General features: G+C 32.1%; 1 protein-coding gene across 1 annotated transcript in view; it reads right to left on the reverse strand.

Moving 5' to 3' along the window:
* Positions 1–4,660, reverse strand: part of LOC108907119 — a 59,193-nt gene extending 54,533 nt beyond the window's left edge. The window contains exon 1 of the mRNA XM_018710649.2: positions 4,459–4,660. Within this exon, the coding sequence (XP_018566165.2) occupies positions 4,459–4,660 (202 nt within the window). The remainder of the gene's footprint in view (positions 1–4,458) is intronic.
* Positions 4,661–17,327: the final 12,667 nt, after the last annotated feature.

The following is a 17,327-nucleotide window of genomic DNA, read 5'->3' on the forward strand; positions in this document are numbered from 1 at the left end:
CCTGAGGATACGTAGCACTGTGGTCTGACTAATTTCATTGTTTAATGCAACCAGTCGTGAAGTATTATGAGGAATATCCATCATACATCATTAACGCTTGGACGTCCAGGTTTTGGAATATCTACAACATTGCCAGTTTCTCTAAATTTAGATTCATCTTACTGACTGTTGATTGGCTGATACGGCGATCTGGATGTTTTTCATTAAATAAATCGCAAACTTTCTGCTGCGTTCTAGTCTTATCCTCGCATCCGATAAGAATTAAAATTTCAATTCTTTGTGTGACAGTTAAATGTGCCATAATACTTTAAATTCAACAATAATTTTTATATCGCTTACAATACTTATAAAGTCGGTATGACAGTGACACTTTGTAAAGATTTATACCTACGTGATCCATAAAAAACTTCAGTCCTTTCGAAAAGCTAAATTTGATAACGTTTTTGCTTTATTTTAATTGATTTGGGTTTTTTAACATTCAATCGTCATTAACTCGAAAACTTTCCTATGTAAGATACTGTCGGATCGAAAATGAAACGATCTTTCAGAATGAAGAAAAAACATTTCGGTATTTCGGTGAAAAATGGTCGTATCGAGAATTAAAAAAAAGCATTTTGAAGCTCTAAGATTCTAGTTTTTAGATTTTTCGTTCGAAATTTTTTAAGAGCTACGGTTATCATGCAATTCTAAGAAATAGAGCGACAAACATTTTTCAAATTTTCTTTCTTTTTCTGAGTCCACGAACTTGGAATAATTTTTTTCAGCTAAACCATTGCATGGACCAGATAGCTTGTTTATTCAGCTTCAATTTCCTTTTTTAAAATTTCGATACGACCACTTTTTCTCGAAATATTGGACTTTTAATGGAAAAACATCCTTTTGTCTTCAATTATCGATATCTCGGCAATGGTTGTAGGTACAGAGAACTGAAGGGAAATTTCGAAAAGTGGAATAAATTTCTTATAACATGCTCCTGCAACTTTTCGCAAAAAAAAATTTTATTCATGTTTTACACGAATTTTAAAAAACAGGAAGAAAAGGGTAATTTATTTTTTTTTTTGAAAATCGAATGCTAAATTATAAATATTCACGAAATGACTAATGTTAAGCATGGCTTTTACAGTTCGATGTACCCAGAAAAACCCTGTGAAGTTTCATCTCGATCTAGCGAACCGTTTTTTTTTTGTTTCAAACAGTCAAACTTTTGAAAAAAATTAAAGGGTCACGTTTTTGAGCTTTAAACAGCACATAATCATGATGAAAATGGAAAAAAAAATTTTTTTGAGGTTTTCTCACATTTTTACGGTAAATAACGTTTAAATTGGTGAAAAAAAAAAAAATCGAAAATTTTTTTCACAGAAGAAAAAGGGTAGTTTTGAAAAAAAAACTGGTTTTTAAGTGGTTCCAGACCGCACAAAAATTAATTAGAAATTTGTCTCAAAAAACGGTATGAATCGGGGTCGAGATCTGGTTTGGGTCATAAACTTTAATTTTTGTTTAATTAAAAGTTGATGAACAGAATCATAGGACGGAAAAGCCGAATCGTGCTGGAAAAAATTGGATTTTGTTTTCTTCAATGTCCGGAAGTTTTTCCATAAAAACAAAAAAAAAACTTCAAAAAATGACCTGCATCTCAAAAACAACCAACCTCTGAACTTACGCCATCTTTTCCTCAAAGTAAAATTTAATAATATTTACCTTCTTCAGTAAAAAAAATTTTATGTAAATTGAAATTTATTACTACTAAGGGAGGCCTTAATCATGTACTTTCCGTTACTAGTGGGATATATTGCAAAGTCCCATGTTGCGTTGGTGAACTTTTTTTCAAAGGGCCTCCAAATCCAATCTAATTGCAAATTTAGCCGATTCGGGTCGCAGGAGGACGGTGCCTAAAAAATATTTACCGCCTAGGATCTGAGTATAATTTGGCCACCTACGCTGCCCTGTAAAAATCGAACGGGTGGATCGTGCCTTTTTCTCATTACCGGGATAATAAGAGTTCGTTAAAAATGCAAATTCCAATCTATAGCGGAGGGATTGGGTGTACATTTTTAACTAATTTGTGATTAAATGTAAAATGTAGTTATTCGCTCCTATCTTCTCGTTGTATTTGCTTCGGAGGATCGCATTTCAGGTATTCCTTTAAGGAAAGTCAGGACCGGTTCCAGCCGTTCGGCTACATCACTAATTTTATCATTCCTATACGCATATTTTTTATTTACTATTGTGTCAAGTGTCATTCTAAGGCATTTGACAGTGTGGATACGTCATTATTATGCGCTAAATTCAAATATTACGGTTTCGACAATATATTTCTAAATTTCTTGTCATAGCTCGCAGGAGCAACTGATTGATTACTATGTATGGGGTGCCGCAGGGGTCGGTTTTGGGTCCTGTTCTTTTTCTGATATCGGATATGTTCAATAAAATAAATTTGCATTTGCTGCAGATACTGATCTCTTTTTTTTTCATTTGATCTTAACGGTACTGTTACAACCAGTTTTTTTCAGTTCAGTTTTTTTTTCAGTTTTTTAATTGTAGCTCGAAAACGAAGCAAAATTTTGCTATAGTTCATTGGAAAAATTATTTAGAGAATTGAATTTTCCATCGAAAAATTTGAAAGAAAAATTTTATGCAAAAAATAGTTCATAAGCAATTTGAAGAAAAAGCAAAAAAATCGAAATTTGTTTATTCTTTTTACTTTTTTGCCTCTATTTTTTTGAGTACAGATATGCATAGGTATTGTTTCATAAAAAAAATAGATAAAATTTCCTTCAGAAAAAGAGCTTGTACAGTATTTTTGGATGAGAATTGACTGATATATATGGCCGCTCAAACTTAGCCAATTTTTCGATTTTCGTCGTGTTTACCCTTATACGTTTTAATTCTCATTTTTTACAAAAAAGGAAGGATTCTTTCAAGGATTTTCATCACAGGACTTGTTCGAATGGTCATTAAAAATGAAAAAAACGAGGGGTGCTATTAAATTAGAGGGTTGAAATTGAAGATAGGGGTGAAAATGCACTTTTGCAGTTTTTTTAAATATAGCAGGAAATCGAAGCAAAATTTTGGTATAGTTCATAGAAAAAAATTTGTAGAGAATTTTGAATTTTCCATCGAAATGGCGTATTTAAAAAATTTATAAGAAAAATTTTATGCATAAAATCGTTAACAAACAATTTTAAAAAAGTAAAAAATGAGATTTTTTAATTTTTTTTACTTTTTTGAATTCATGTTAAAAACGACGAAAATCTAAAAAATATTTAAGTTTGACCGGTTATAACTGTCAATATTAGTCCAAAAACTTTAGAAAACGCATCATTTTGAAGGGAATCTCATCTAGTTTTTTTGTACAGCAATTTTCTTTGCCTACTTCTACTACTAAAAAAATTGAGTCAAAAAGTAAACAAAATCAGGAAATCTTATTTTTTACTTTTTTAAAATTGTTTATTAATGATTTTTTGCATAAAATTTTTCTTTTAAATTTTTTAAATAAGCCATTTCCATGGAAAATTCAATTCTCTATATAATTTTTCCTATGAATGATAGCGAAATTTTGATTCGTTTTCGAGCTACTATTAAAAAACTGAGTGCGGTGTATTTTCACCCTCTAATTTAATAGCACTCCGGTATTTTAATCTAAAATGACAATTTGAAACTAAATTTGAGCAAGTGCAGTGCTTTGCTCTTCTATTCCAAATTCAGGGAGCATTTGCTCAGAACTCAACTTGTGATGATGAGTCTATTCCGCTAAAACATTCTGCAAAATAGAAATATGTGTGAGTGCTAGTAAAGAAATCGTATTTGTCTCTTAAACACCTTTACAGGAACAGAAATATTATTGACTTTGATTTGAGGAAATCTCTTGCTGAATCAATGGTTTTATCAATTATTACATATCTTACTTTCCGTGTCTGGAAAATGTTCAGAACTCCTGTTGCAGTTTCGTGTTGATTAAAAAGGTTTGATTGGGTGTCATCCAAAATAAAAGAGTTTCGTTGGCTTAGCATTGAAAATATTTTTAAGTGTCATTTATCAGTATTTGTGCATCGATTGTTTCAAACTTCCACTCCTACTGATCTTCGTAATAAGTTAATTTATCCTCTACATAGCCTTGCTCTTTAGTAATAGTACTATGTTGCGACATATTCTCTGTAAACTTATTAATATTTTCATTTGTAATCTGACTACGGTCCTGTTACACTCCGCGCCGCACTAAGCCTAATAATAACAAATAATTTCAATGATATGTTATTTCTTGAATCTGTTATAATTGACAAAAACTGCTAAACAGTAAAATTGTGCCAATTTTTCACTCGTTTGGATTGCAACAACAACTTTTTCAAACTCGTGAGAAATTAGCACTTTTCCGCACTCGTTACACGATAGCCCATTGTTTTATCTGACAATCACGTGCCATTTTTCAACACAATTAGACATAATATCGATGTACATTACCTGTGTCGCCCTCATCATCGATGTAGTATCCGGTTCCATTGTAGAACAGCTCTCTAATTGACTTCTTTGTTGTTTGGTTCATCTGAAAGGGCGCTATAGTAGTGGCGTCCACCCCCGTCCTTCCGATTTCTTGAAAGGGTGATCCAATCCTGACTGCTGTCAAATTGAACACCTCTATTTGACTGGAATTGAAGGGTTGCATCTTGGGCTACGGAGCGATCGCTTTGTTCTGGCTGTGCTTCCTCATTAATTCGATGATATGGACGTGCAAAGCCTAAAACAGGCATAGATGGCCAAGTAAAAAAAAGGTTATTTTATTTTTGAAATGTGCTGTTGTCTGCGTGAGTGTAAGATAGTTGACGCACAATATTGAGGGGAGCATTTTCAAAGTATGATTTAGTGAGATATCTGTGAAATGGTATGGAACACCTAGTCAGTCATTGAAGCTTTTCACCTCCGAATTCTTTGAAACTGAACCGATCGACTTGAAATTTGGCAGATAGTTAGAGAAAAGGTCAATGAACATTAGTGACATAGCGCCGATTGACGCTTCCACCCTGTTGGGGGCTCTCGGGGGGTGGATTTTTTTTCAAAAATAACGCTGGAAATCGATAGAGAATCAAATTTTGAGCAAAAAATATTCGAAGAATTTTTTCGANGCAGTTTGAATTCTGACCAATAGGAATTCGATAAACGCAACCGATGTCGACGGATGGACTAGAGATGGGCGCGAGTGTCATTTCATTTCTTTAGAACTAAATTAACTTAATTATTTTCTCGTTATTTAACCTGTTCACATGATTTATGGATTTTAAGTAAAGGGTACAAATCTTCACGAGGTTAATACGACATATTTGCTATACATAATAATTATATTTTGCATAGTTTATACACAATACATTTTTGAACGCGTACACATCTTTACCAAAATTTGACCTATCTTTCGGGTTAAAGACACACCTTGTCCGCTCTCTAATAATAATTATGAAACTATGAAAGATACGTAAAAATGATAGGCAACAAAAATGTAGCTTTTTTTCAACAAATATTTTGCTTTTTTATTCCTACAGCATAAAAAATAAAGGAGGTATCGCCGCTTGAAGTATCCATTTTAGTAAAAAAACGACCTGTCTCGAGCCCTTCGATCCTTTCCCTTTAAAAACTAAGGACTTAAAAGGTTTTAAATGCAACCCATCTTGCAGCTATAGAAATTATCTTTAAAATGCTTTTTTGTAGGATACTATAGCTTCAAAATTAACCGAGTTATGATAAAAAACCCAATGACATTTTTTCGGAGCAAAATAGGCTTTCTCTTTTTTATATACTTATTATATATTATATTATAGAAATAAAATAAGTAAAAAAATTTAGTTTATTTATATGCAGCGTAGCAATTTCTTTATGATTGATTATACTTAAAAATCGATTATAATAAAAATATTTTACATTAATATTGGTAAAAGGGTAGTTTATAAGAGTTGAAAATGGCAAAAGTAAAATATTCTTTCATAAACAATATAAGGGAATTTTTATTTTAAATTATTGCACAATTATAGCATTCCAAGATTTAAAACGTAATTTTTTATCATTTTTTTAGCACAGGGGTGTTTTATAAGGGTTGAAAAGTGTTATGAGATACAAATTCTTTCATAAGCAATGAGGGAATTTTTATTTTAAATAATTGCACAGTTAAAGCATTCCAAGCTTTTAAAAGTAATTTTATATCATTTTTGTCAATAGTTACATGGGTGGTTTTTAGGGGTTGAAAGGGAAAAATTCTTTTAATAGCTATAAGGTAACTTTTATTTTAAACAATGGCACGATTGAATCATTTCAAATCTTTAAAAAGTAATTTTTATCATTTTTTGCACAGGGGTAGTTTTTAAGGGTTATATAAAGGGTCGAATAGATCAAATGTATCATAAAACATGTTCGAGAACATGGAACATTATTTAATCTTTGTGCTTGAACAAGATTTGTATCAATAAAATGCTTAAAACTTAATTTTTTCAATTTTTATCACTTTTTACCCTTAAAAAAACAAAAAGCGTCAATCGGGCTTATGTCACTTTTGGACTTGAGCCTAAGGTGAGCCTTATTCTAAATTTTCGTGCAAATCCATGCAGTTTCAAAGAATTCAGAGGTTACAGCTGATTTTCAGCTTCAATGACTGTACTAACCGAGAAAGCCTAATAAGGCGCTTACACAATAAATAACCATTCCCATTTTTTACGGTTTCATTTTTCCATTTAAAAGTCCAAGGACGGCAATGCGTTCATTAAACTATACTATAACTCTTTCCGAAAGAAAACATGCTGACTGAAGCAAACGCCTTCCGTCTTAATGCCGGACCTAGAGAATAATTTGCGAAACGTCGGGATAAATATGATGAATGATCCGGAATTCCGCAAACCAAGAAAGTGATGTAATGTATAAGGGGTAATAAAAGAAATTAATGAGAGGCCGCAAATTCGCTGGTATCTGCCTGAAATTATAATGCATTCGGACGCGAATACGCTGAAAAGATTCTCAGTCATGTGTTGTGCGGTTGCTAAATTTGGAAATGTTCCAAAATTGGAAACATAACCGCAAATATATATATTTTCAGTCATAATGTCATTAATTTTAACCACATTTTCGGAAGGCCTAATACACACAGAAAAATCGAAAAAAAAATTTACTGGAGCTTTTAAAAAATAGCAAATTACCCCTTAACTCTGTTAATTCGGCGCCCTGCTTCGCAACACATTTTATGACGGCGCACGCGCTGGTGAGTTGAAGCGAAACAACTGATTTCCCCAGTCGTTTAAATTTTGCAATTAGCTTCAAAATCAAAGTGTATCGGATCCCAACTTTAGTAACAAAATGCCACTAACGAATGAGTGTTTTTTAGCTGTATTTTAAATAGGTAGGTGCCATACTACTCTTTGAAAAACAATAAGTCACTGGGTATACTGGGTCTTACTACAATCAGAATAATTAATCGAACATAATACTAAAAACTCATATTCAATTATAAAATATAGCAAAAATTATTAAATTGTATCAACTTATCATTCGAAAACAAAAATTATTAACAAATAAATAAAACTTGTTTGTTTAAAATTATAAAAAATATATTATTCATTCACGTGTCTAGGTGAAAAAAATCAGTTTTTTTCCTTATCGATAGTGATCGATTAAAAGTACAGTAAAGTCTAGGTTAGTGACCGAATAAAATGGTAGGTGATTTGAAAATATTTTTTCTACTCATTTTTCTCTATCTTCCCTTAAAATTAATGAAATTTTGACGGAATCACCCCGTATATTGAATAATCTCAATCCGATTCAGTTTTAACTTACTTTAAGAACCCCTAAAACTATGAAAATTAATGCGCTTAATAAATTATATATGTCTGAAAAATTGCGTTTTCGTGATATAAGGCGCCAAATCTGAATTTTTTACTTTTTTTATATCTTCTTAATCATGAGCAAATATTTTAAGGAGGTTTAAAAAGTAATTTTAGGGGGGGGGGTACTGCCAATACATTTTTTCGATTTGAGCCCCTCCCCCCCTGAGAAAATATTCAAATTTCAAAATGGCCGAAAAAATTTGCTTTAATTTTTTGTATTAAATTTTTAGTGCATATTTGCTTAGCTTTTCCTATTGATAAAAAAGAATTTTTGCAAAAAATGTGTCAAAAATGACGTTCGTTTTTGGTGACTGTTATACTAATTATTATGTGTACCTAATCGGCAAGAAAAAATAATTTATTTTTATGCTCGTAAACCACTAAGTATACGAAAAAATGGGAAGAGTAAAAAAGTTTCTAAATGAAATTTAGTAATAAAAGCTATTTTTCTTGTTGGAATTGGCTGACGTAGAAAAATGTTGCGAGAGAAATAAAACCAAGGGGTGCTAATTTCTTTCATTCAAAGACATAAATCAGAAAAAAAAATACTACCAAAAAATACCATTCAACTAGTTGTTGTTGACGTGTATCATAATTCAAATTTCTAAGTTTAACCGTTTTTGTGAAAAAAAATTAAAGCTAATTTTTTCGCCCATTTCGAGATTTGAATATTTTCTTAGGGGGGGCTCAAATCGAAAAAATGTATTGGAAGTACCCCCCCCCCCTAAAATTACTTTCTAAACACCCCCTTAAAATATTTGAACTTCATTATGAAACACCCTGTATGTTGTTGTACACCCAAGTTAAGTTACGAATTTATATTAATTGGATGTTCAATGTTATCTACATAAATTTGAATTCAATTTTAATTTGAAAATACACAAATAAATACTTCTCACCCCCCTGAAACGGTCCTGTCAAAATTTTTTGCGATATACATATTTTGTACTGCGTATGTCATATCCAATTTTTGTTAACGCATCTCTCTCGACTGCGAAGTTATAAGGTATTTGTAGTCATCCACGAAAATTGAGTAGGTAATCATATTTCCATTCATATTGCAACCCCTGAGAAAGCGGTGAAAAATTTATTGATCTATATTTTTTATAAGACATGTTGCTTCCAATGTTTGTTATCGCATCTCTCTCCATTGTGAAATTACAGTTTTCACCTTTGCAAACGGCGGTGATACAATTTTTGACAGTAATGCAATGTCATGTATAATAGGCCTGTGTAATTTTTGTGGATACGTCTCTCTTTTAATTTTATAGTTCTTACATCCCATTTGAATTGAGGCCAAGTGAAAATTTCTTGTAAGATTCCGCCTAAAAATCGACAAAAGATTCGTTTTTAGCTAAATTTTTATTTCCCAAACTTAAAGTAATAGTAAACTGGTTACCAGAAACTCGAAAATAGCAATGTCCGAATCTCAGTTATTTTCCGAGATACAAACAAACGTTCGTAGGACAAAGTGTTAACTGAAACGCTAGCTATACGTAGTTTTACATTTTCATAGTTGTAAAACTCCTTTTTATTGCTCTGTTAAAATAATAGGCTATCCACGCCCCTTCCGGTTGCTGTATTATAACCCTCCGGAGGAAATTACTGGAATCTAACAAAGATTGATGAGTCCGCGAATGATGAAACTGGCGATAAGTTTCTAATCCGTCACAGCAACATTGTCCGTTGCGATTTAAAAAAATTGCTATCCGTAACCTAGTATTTGTGGGTTGATAAATAAATAATAATAACAAGGATCTGATACAGGGTGTTTCGCGGATTGATGGCCATGCAACTGATTTTTTTAATTACTGTACTTATTACATGCACACAGCAATGCAAGCTGAAAAACACAGCACTAAATTCTTGTTTATACAGGGTGCTCCTAAATATCATGTACATAAGAGAGGGGGTAATTCTTTGGCTTATTTTATGACTAAAAATTCATATGAACATAGTTCCGCAAACGCTTCGTTACCGATCTACAGGGTGTTGAAATTTTAAGATTTTTTTAGTTTTTTCTCTATAGTTCCCACAGTTTTTGAGATATTTAGATCAAATTTGGAATATAGGTTACGCTGTAGAGCTTACATCATTGGGCATGCCAAATAGTTGTGATGTTCTACAGAGTGATATTTTTTGGAGGTCATGCCTCCTTTTCTTCCCCTGAACTTTTGTGCGGTGCGTCGCTGGTAGATTCTAAAATCAAAATTCAATTTTATGTTTTGTTGAGAAACGTTTTGGTCCCTTATGATTTTTCGTAACTGCTACCGTTATCGAGAAAAAAAATAAAAAACGATTTTGTGTAATTCGTTATGAAATTGAAATTGTTAAAATGGTCTAGTAAGCTCTGGGATTATTTGGATAATCTATTGTTTCTATTAATTTTGACAGTTTATTCGCCACTATCTGTTAAAATTGAATCTGGGATGACCCAGTTTTTGGAGCTATGATTTATTACAGTACAAAAAATCATAACAAGGAAACTATGTTACAACAATTATTGAAAGTGACGCCTATGAATATTTGAGAATATTCGTTGATCAGTTATCATTCCCAAGACCATACATGAAATGCATTTCAGCCATTTCAAAAATCGTAAAATTTGGCATTGTTGAGCTTAAAACGAGTATTTAAAATATTTTTACACCTTGCAGTTTATAACTTAAACCTTTAATTTATAAACATATGTTACCAACGACCCAAGTTACTATTTCAAATGCGAACTGTCAAAATTAATAGAAACAAGAAATTATCTAAATAAAGCCAGAGCCTACTGGACCATTTTATGAATTTAAATTTCATCTAACGAATTACATAAAATCGTTTTTTATTTTTTTCTCGATAACGGTCGCAGTTACGAAGAAATCATAAAAGTTTCTCAACAAAACATCATATTCAATTTTGATTTTAGAATCTACCAGCGGCGCACCGCACAAAAGTTCAGGGGAAGAAAAGGAGGCATGATCCCCGAAAAAATATCACTCTGTAGGATGTCACGACCATTTGGCATGACCAATGATGTAAGCCCTACAGCGTAACCTATATTCCAATTTGAGCTAAATATCTCAAAAACTGTGGGAGCTATAGAGAAAAAAACTAAAAAAATCTTAAAATATCAACACCCTGTAAATCGATAATGAAGCATTTGCAGACCTATGTTCATATGAATTTTTAGTCATGAAATAAGCCAAAGAATTACCCCATCCCTTATGTACATTATACTTAGGAACGCCCTGTATATTTATAGTGTGTGCCATTATTTCATCATAAGAGGTATTAAACATAAATGGGATTAATTACTTTTAAGATACGACGAGTTATACAGGGTGTACCCGAAATTAATGCAACAAAATTTAGTCACAGATTCTTAAGAAAAATTTAGTGGACCCGTATTTTTTATTTTTGCCAAGTGGCTCCCTGTTTTAAGTTGCAACCCCCTGAATCCCGCCCTTAAGAATAGACTTTTTTTATATCTCAGAATCCTGCTGTAATAGAATCACTAAATTTGGCACACAGGGGGTTTATGGCATGTGGAACCTGATAGTGCTACGCTTTTTGGTGAGGAACCCCCTTAAGACGTTTTTTCGTGGGCCCCCTTGTTTTAATATATTTTTAATGATTAGACTTAGGACCCATGTCATATCTTTTAAATTTATTTAGTTGCATGTTAAATTGGCACACTGTATAGTTAGACAACCAGTTAAACTTAGGAATGAAAATACTAGATGGCGACACTTCCATAAAATCCCTATCAGCCTTGCTCACAATGTAAATAAGGATTTTATAGAAAAATTGCCATCTAGAATTTTAATTTCTAAGCTCGAATGGTTGCCTGAGTAAGATTACGCACACATAACCAGTTTCGTACCTATAGCGCTTTTTCTGTGATCCTGCCCAGTGTGACGATATGCCAATACGCCAACGACGGCGTAAATGTTCACGTACCCAGAAAACTTCTAAAGAAAAACCACCCCCTGTCCCTTAATTGCGTTCGCTCGGGTTGCTGCAGCCTCAACACTCACGTAATCTGTCCTAAATAGGTCCATTTCCCTTAGCATTCACAGCAATCCTGGCGATATTGCCCCCTTGTTGCCTCCCGCGCCGCATATGCCTACACCCCAGTGGGCGAAGGGTAAATTTGGACTACACGAGTTCAGGAATTACATTCAGTGTTGGGCTGTTTATTCTGCACTTCGTTAAGTGGGTGTTGAAAGGGTTTTTCTCGATTGTGCGATGCTATGGTGGGGGCGATAGGGGTTAAGGGGAAACGGCGAGGCCCAGATTTAAATAAGGATGCCGGGAAGCTAATTTTAACTCTAGGGGACGAAAATTTAGCATAATTTTTATTGATTTTATTTTTGCTTTATTTTTATTTTTGAAGTAAATGCCCCAAAAGCGATATAATAGTGTAGAGAACGCTAAATGAAACAAAAGTATACGAAAGAACAAATACATTTCTTAATAAGTGGTAGAAATCTCTTTAATAACTATTTACGAATTAGAAAATTATTAGTAAAATATAATGGTATCATTACAAATGAATTTTCAGGTGTTTCACGAGGTTCCAACTTAGGGCCGCTACTGTTTCTTTATTTTATTAATAATCCGCTAAATAGGCTTTTTACAGGCAACTTGAAAATATATAGAAATTCTTACTTAAGATTACTGAAAACAGTTTCCAGTCGTCGGCATATAATAAAGATTTAACATTAAATTGTTCTATCAAATCATTAACATAGATTTGAAGAGCAGAGGTCCCAGGCTGGAACCTTGGGAAACGCCGGAAGTAATTAAAAATTTTGACGACCTAAAACTCATGTATTTCACACAATGATAGCGACTAGGTTAAGTCTTTGGCAGAAATTTATAGCAGCAATTTCCTGATGACGAATATAGCGAGTTGTACTATTTGTTGACTCTCTGACGGTTGCTTTTGTGATCACAAAAATTAAATAGTTACTCATTTTCGAAAAATAGGATTTTATATTGCTAGTATCTTAAAACAAATAAATGAAACTTTACAGTGAAAATAGCCTTCCGATATTTTCAAAATAGTAGATGAAATATTAGTTATTAACTTCGAAATATTTTATTCATATCTAAGGTTTACTGCCATGCCCTGTATAAAGGGTAGTTTTGGGGGGTGGTCGTAATTAATTAATCGCCAACTTATCTAATTTTTTAACTGTTATATTTAAATATAAACTTGATTTTTTTCCTAATAATGCACATCTATATTTTGAATCATACTTTCAATTGGATAAAAATAAAAAAGTTAAAGATGAATTGGTGATAGTCACCCCCCCCCCCCCNATCTTTAATATAAATATATAACATGAGTAAGATATCTCGAAGGACTTTTAAGATATCGCAAAACATGAAATAGGCTATTATTAATTACAGCTCGAAAACGAAGCAAAATTTCGCTATAATTCATAGGAAAAATTATTTAGAGAATTGAATTTCCCAATTGGCTTATTTAAAAAATTTAAAAGGAAAATTTTATTCAACAAATCGTTAATAAACAATTTTTAAAAAAGCAAAAATGAGAATTTTTAATTATCTTTTTTACTTATTTGACTATGTTAGAAACGACGAAAATCTAAAAAATACTTAAGTTTGACCGGTTATAACTCGGTCAATATTAGTCCAAATACTTTTGAAAACGCATCATTTTGAAGGAAATCTCATTTAGTTTTTTTGTGCAGCATTTTTTTTTGCCTACTTCCATCAAATTGAAGTAAAAAAAATCAGAAAATTTTGTTTTTTACATTTTTAAAATTGTTTATTAAGGATTTTTTTCATTCGATTCAATACAATTCAATTCTCTACAAAATTTTCCCTATGAACTATACCGAAATTTTGCTTCGTTTTCGTGCTATATTTAAAAAACAGCAAAAGTGCATTATCACCCTATCTTCAATTTCAACCCTCTAATTTAATAGCACCCAACGGTTTATTCATTTTTAATGACCCTTCGAATAAGTCATGTGATGAAAATTCTTGAACGAATCCTTCATTTTTTGCAAAAAAATGAGAATTAAAGCGTATAAGGGTAAATGCGACGAAATTCGAAAAATTGGACAAGTTTGAGCGGCCATATTCTCATCCAAAAATACTGTACAACCTTTATTTTTGCAGGAAATTTTATCTACTTTTTTTATGAAGCAATGCATACCTATCTTTCAAATAAAAACTAGGGGCAAAAAATAAAAAAAATCAAATTGAATTTTTTGCTTTTTTTCAAATTGTTTATTAACGATTTTTTGCATAAAATTTCCCTTTTAAATTTTTTAAATAAGCCATTTCGATGGGAAATGCAATTCTCTAAATAATTTTTCCTATGAACTATGCGAAATTTTGCTTCGTTTTCGAGCTAAAATGAAAAAACTGAAAGGGGGCATTTTCACCCCTATCTCCAATTTCCATTCTCTAATTTAATAGCACTGCGCGGTTTTTTCATCTAAAATGACCCTTTGAACGATTCATGCAATAAAATTGCTTGAACGTCGTAGTTCCTTTTAACCCTTTTTTTATATATATATAATCAATAGCCTAAAAGCTATCTAACTTCTTTAAAGAATATAACTCCTTTATTGGAAAGATGATTACATAAAAAGACACCCTTCTTTTCTTATGTACTGAAAATATTATATGAATATTTTGATGCACCCTGTATAGTTGTACTCCCGAATTCAGTGTTTCTATACGCAAGAAGTACTTTTCCGTATTTATTAAATACACAAAAACAACCCGAAGCTGGAGCATTCTCAAGAAATAAAGTGAAACTAAACAGTTTTAAGAAACCCATTTGTCAAACAGGACTTTAAAAGGACCCGGAAGCTGACAAATCCTTCTTTCGCCTTTTCTCTCGGCTCACGTTACATTTACTTTGGTTCGCCACATCCGTTGTTGTCTCTAGAGTCCTGTTTTGTTAGAAAACAGAACGAAAGATAATACTCCGACCGATTCCTATATCAGAGGGGTGACGAAGGGTTTCTAGACGAACAACCGAATTTGCATACAGCTACTTTACATACTCGCAAATTCGCGTAAGTGTACAATTCGAATGTTCTTTATAACGAAAAAGAGTTGAGGCTGTAGCGTGCTTCCCGGCAAAATTATGGTCAGATTAGTTGAAAGGATAAGGTATTTTTCACAGATTTGTAATGTAATCATTTTATAATAAAGTAACTTTGTCAAAAAAATATTCGATTTGTCAAAATTGTTCATTAAATATTTAAAATACTCAAATATGGCTCTAAATGGAAGAGAAAGAATAACGATTTTGATGATAGAGTGATCTCAAAAGATCATTCGATCAAGTGGTTCATTTATTTAATGATACCTTTCCAAACAGTACGCTACTAACAAAATCAACCATGTGCAGAACAATACAAAGGAAGAAACTGGAACCGTGAAAGACAAACCCCGATCAGGACGTCCAAGAACTGCAACTAATGACAATAACGCTGTTGAAGTATTGCAGAGTTTTGTGGAAGATCCTGTTACTTCTGTGCGTAAGGCCGCTAGAGAACATTATACAAGTAGTAGGTGTATTTGCCGAATTTTAAAAACAAATCCTTATAAACCTTACAAAACACATTTACTAAAGAGTTAAGTGATGATGATTATGATCGAAGGCTTGATTTCTGTGAAACAATAACGGTAAAAGCTGACCAAGACCCTAACTTTATATCTAATGTTTGTTTTTCCGACGAATATATTTGTATTGTTAATAGTTTAGTCTAGTCAATCGTTACAATTTGAGGTACTGGAGTGATCAAAAGCCTCACTGGATGGGAGAAGAATCCACCCAGAGACCTCGAAAAATAAATACATCAATTGGTACTACCATTATTAGTCCGTTTGTAACTGATGGTAACTTAAGTGGCCAAAAGTACGAACAAATGTTACGTAATCAAACTTTACCTGCTTTACAAAACTTACGCATTAGCATCTGGTTCCAGCAGGACGGTACAACATCTCATTTTGCTATTGGAGTTCGATAATTCCTGTATCAAATGTTTCCGAATAGATGGATTGGGAGAAGGGGTGCTATTGAATGGCCAGCACGCTCTCCTGATAAAACACCCCTAGATTACTTCTTTTGGGGACATTTAAAAAATAATGTTTATAAAACATGCCATTAAATATAGACAACTTGAGGAACAGAATATTTGAGGAACCGCAACAAATCATAGAGAAACTTTAATAAACGTTGTGACGTCGTTCTATTACAGGTTGGGACATTGCCAAATTGGGGTGGGAAGCAGTTTGAACATTTATTAAAATAGATTTTTTATTCAAAGTCCTCCTTTTTTTCAGAAAACTTTACACTGCTGTAAAGAGAGTGAAATTATCTTTCAAATGACGTATCACTGCCATATTGTGCAATGAAATAAAATAGGGTGAACCTTATGGGGGGAGGGGAGGGGGTAAATGTAAACATTTGTTTACACATCAAAAATATATCTGAACTTTACCTAAAACTCACTATTAATTTAGATATCTTGCTGTTCCGGAAAATTATTTGACTCCATTTGATAAGATTAAAAAAAAAATGTCGAATTTGTTTGATAAAATAGGGTAACTAATAAAAAAACTAATAAAAAATGTATGTTTTTAAACGTTATGTCATCTTGAAACTTAGAGGTTTTCGAAAAAAAATTAATTTGCCCCAAATTTTTTACATGTTGCTGTATTCAAATTTAAACAGTAAAATTTGATTGATCTGAGTTTTCTATGAAAAAATGGTGATGTTGTTTTACCCAGTATTTTTGAAAAATTTTATGATCTATTTCGACTTTTAATGAGCGTTCATCGTGTCAAAATTCATATTTTTCATTTAATCTTTTTTAGAAATATTACAAAAAAATAATTTTTTTGCGACCCCATTTGGGGTGCCTAACTTCCTTAGGCAGCATTTCTCGACCTATTTTTGTATGAAGAAATATCCCTATTATTCCTATTTTTGACAATAGAATCAAGTGATAAAATATTGGACACTAATTATGAGACACCCTATATATGTATATGATTTTTCGTGTTTTTTGACCAAAAACTGCTAATATCTCAATGAAGATGCATTTTTTCGAAAAAAGTTTCAAATAAAAGTTGTTCAAAATAAAATTTTCTACAAAAGTACTATGAAAAATTTCGATTTTCCCAATAGTTTTCCCGTTTATTTTTTAAATGAAGATTATGAGAAAATGAATGTTTTGGAGCCAAATAATGGTCAATTTATTTCTTAAATAACAGAAGTGAATTAGAGAAAAGAAAATTGGGGAACATTTTTGGAAAATCGTGTATAGTTTCTCGAGATTTGAAAATTTATGAGCATCAAACGAATTAATTATGCGCTTTTTAATATTTTCCAGAAAAATCTGTTTTCATTGCAATTTTTGCATAAAATATTGTTAAAAATAATAACTAAAAAAGGTTATTTTTTAATTATAAATAAATAAAAGAAAT

Source organism: Anoplophora glabripennis, unplaced genomic scaffold (assembly GCF_000390285.2).
Source record: "Anoplophora glabripennis isolate ALB-LARVAE unplaced genomic scaffold, Agla_2.0 scaffold282, whole genome shotgun sequence".
NCBI classification, from domain to species: Eukaryota; Metazoa; Arthropoda; class Insecta; order Coleoptera; family Cerambycidae; genus Anoplophora; species Anoplophora glabripennis.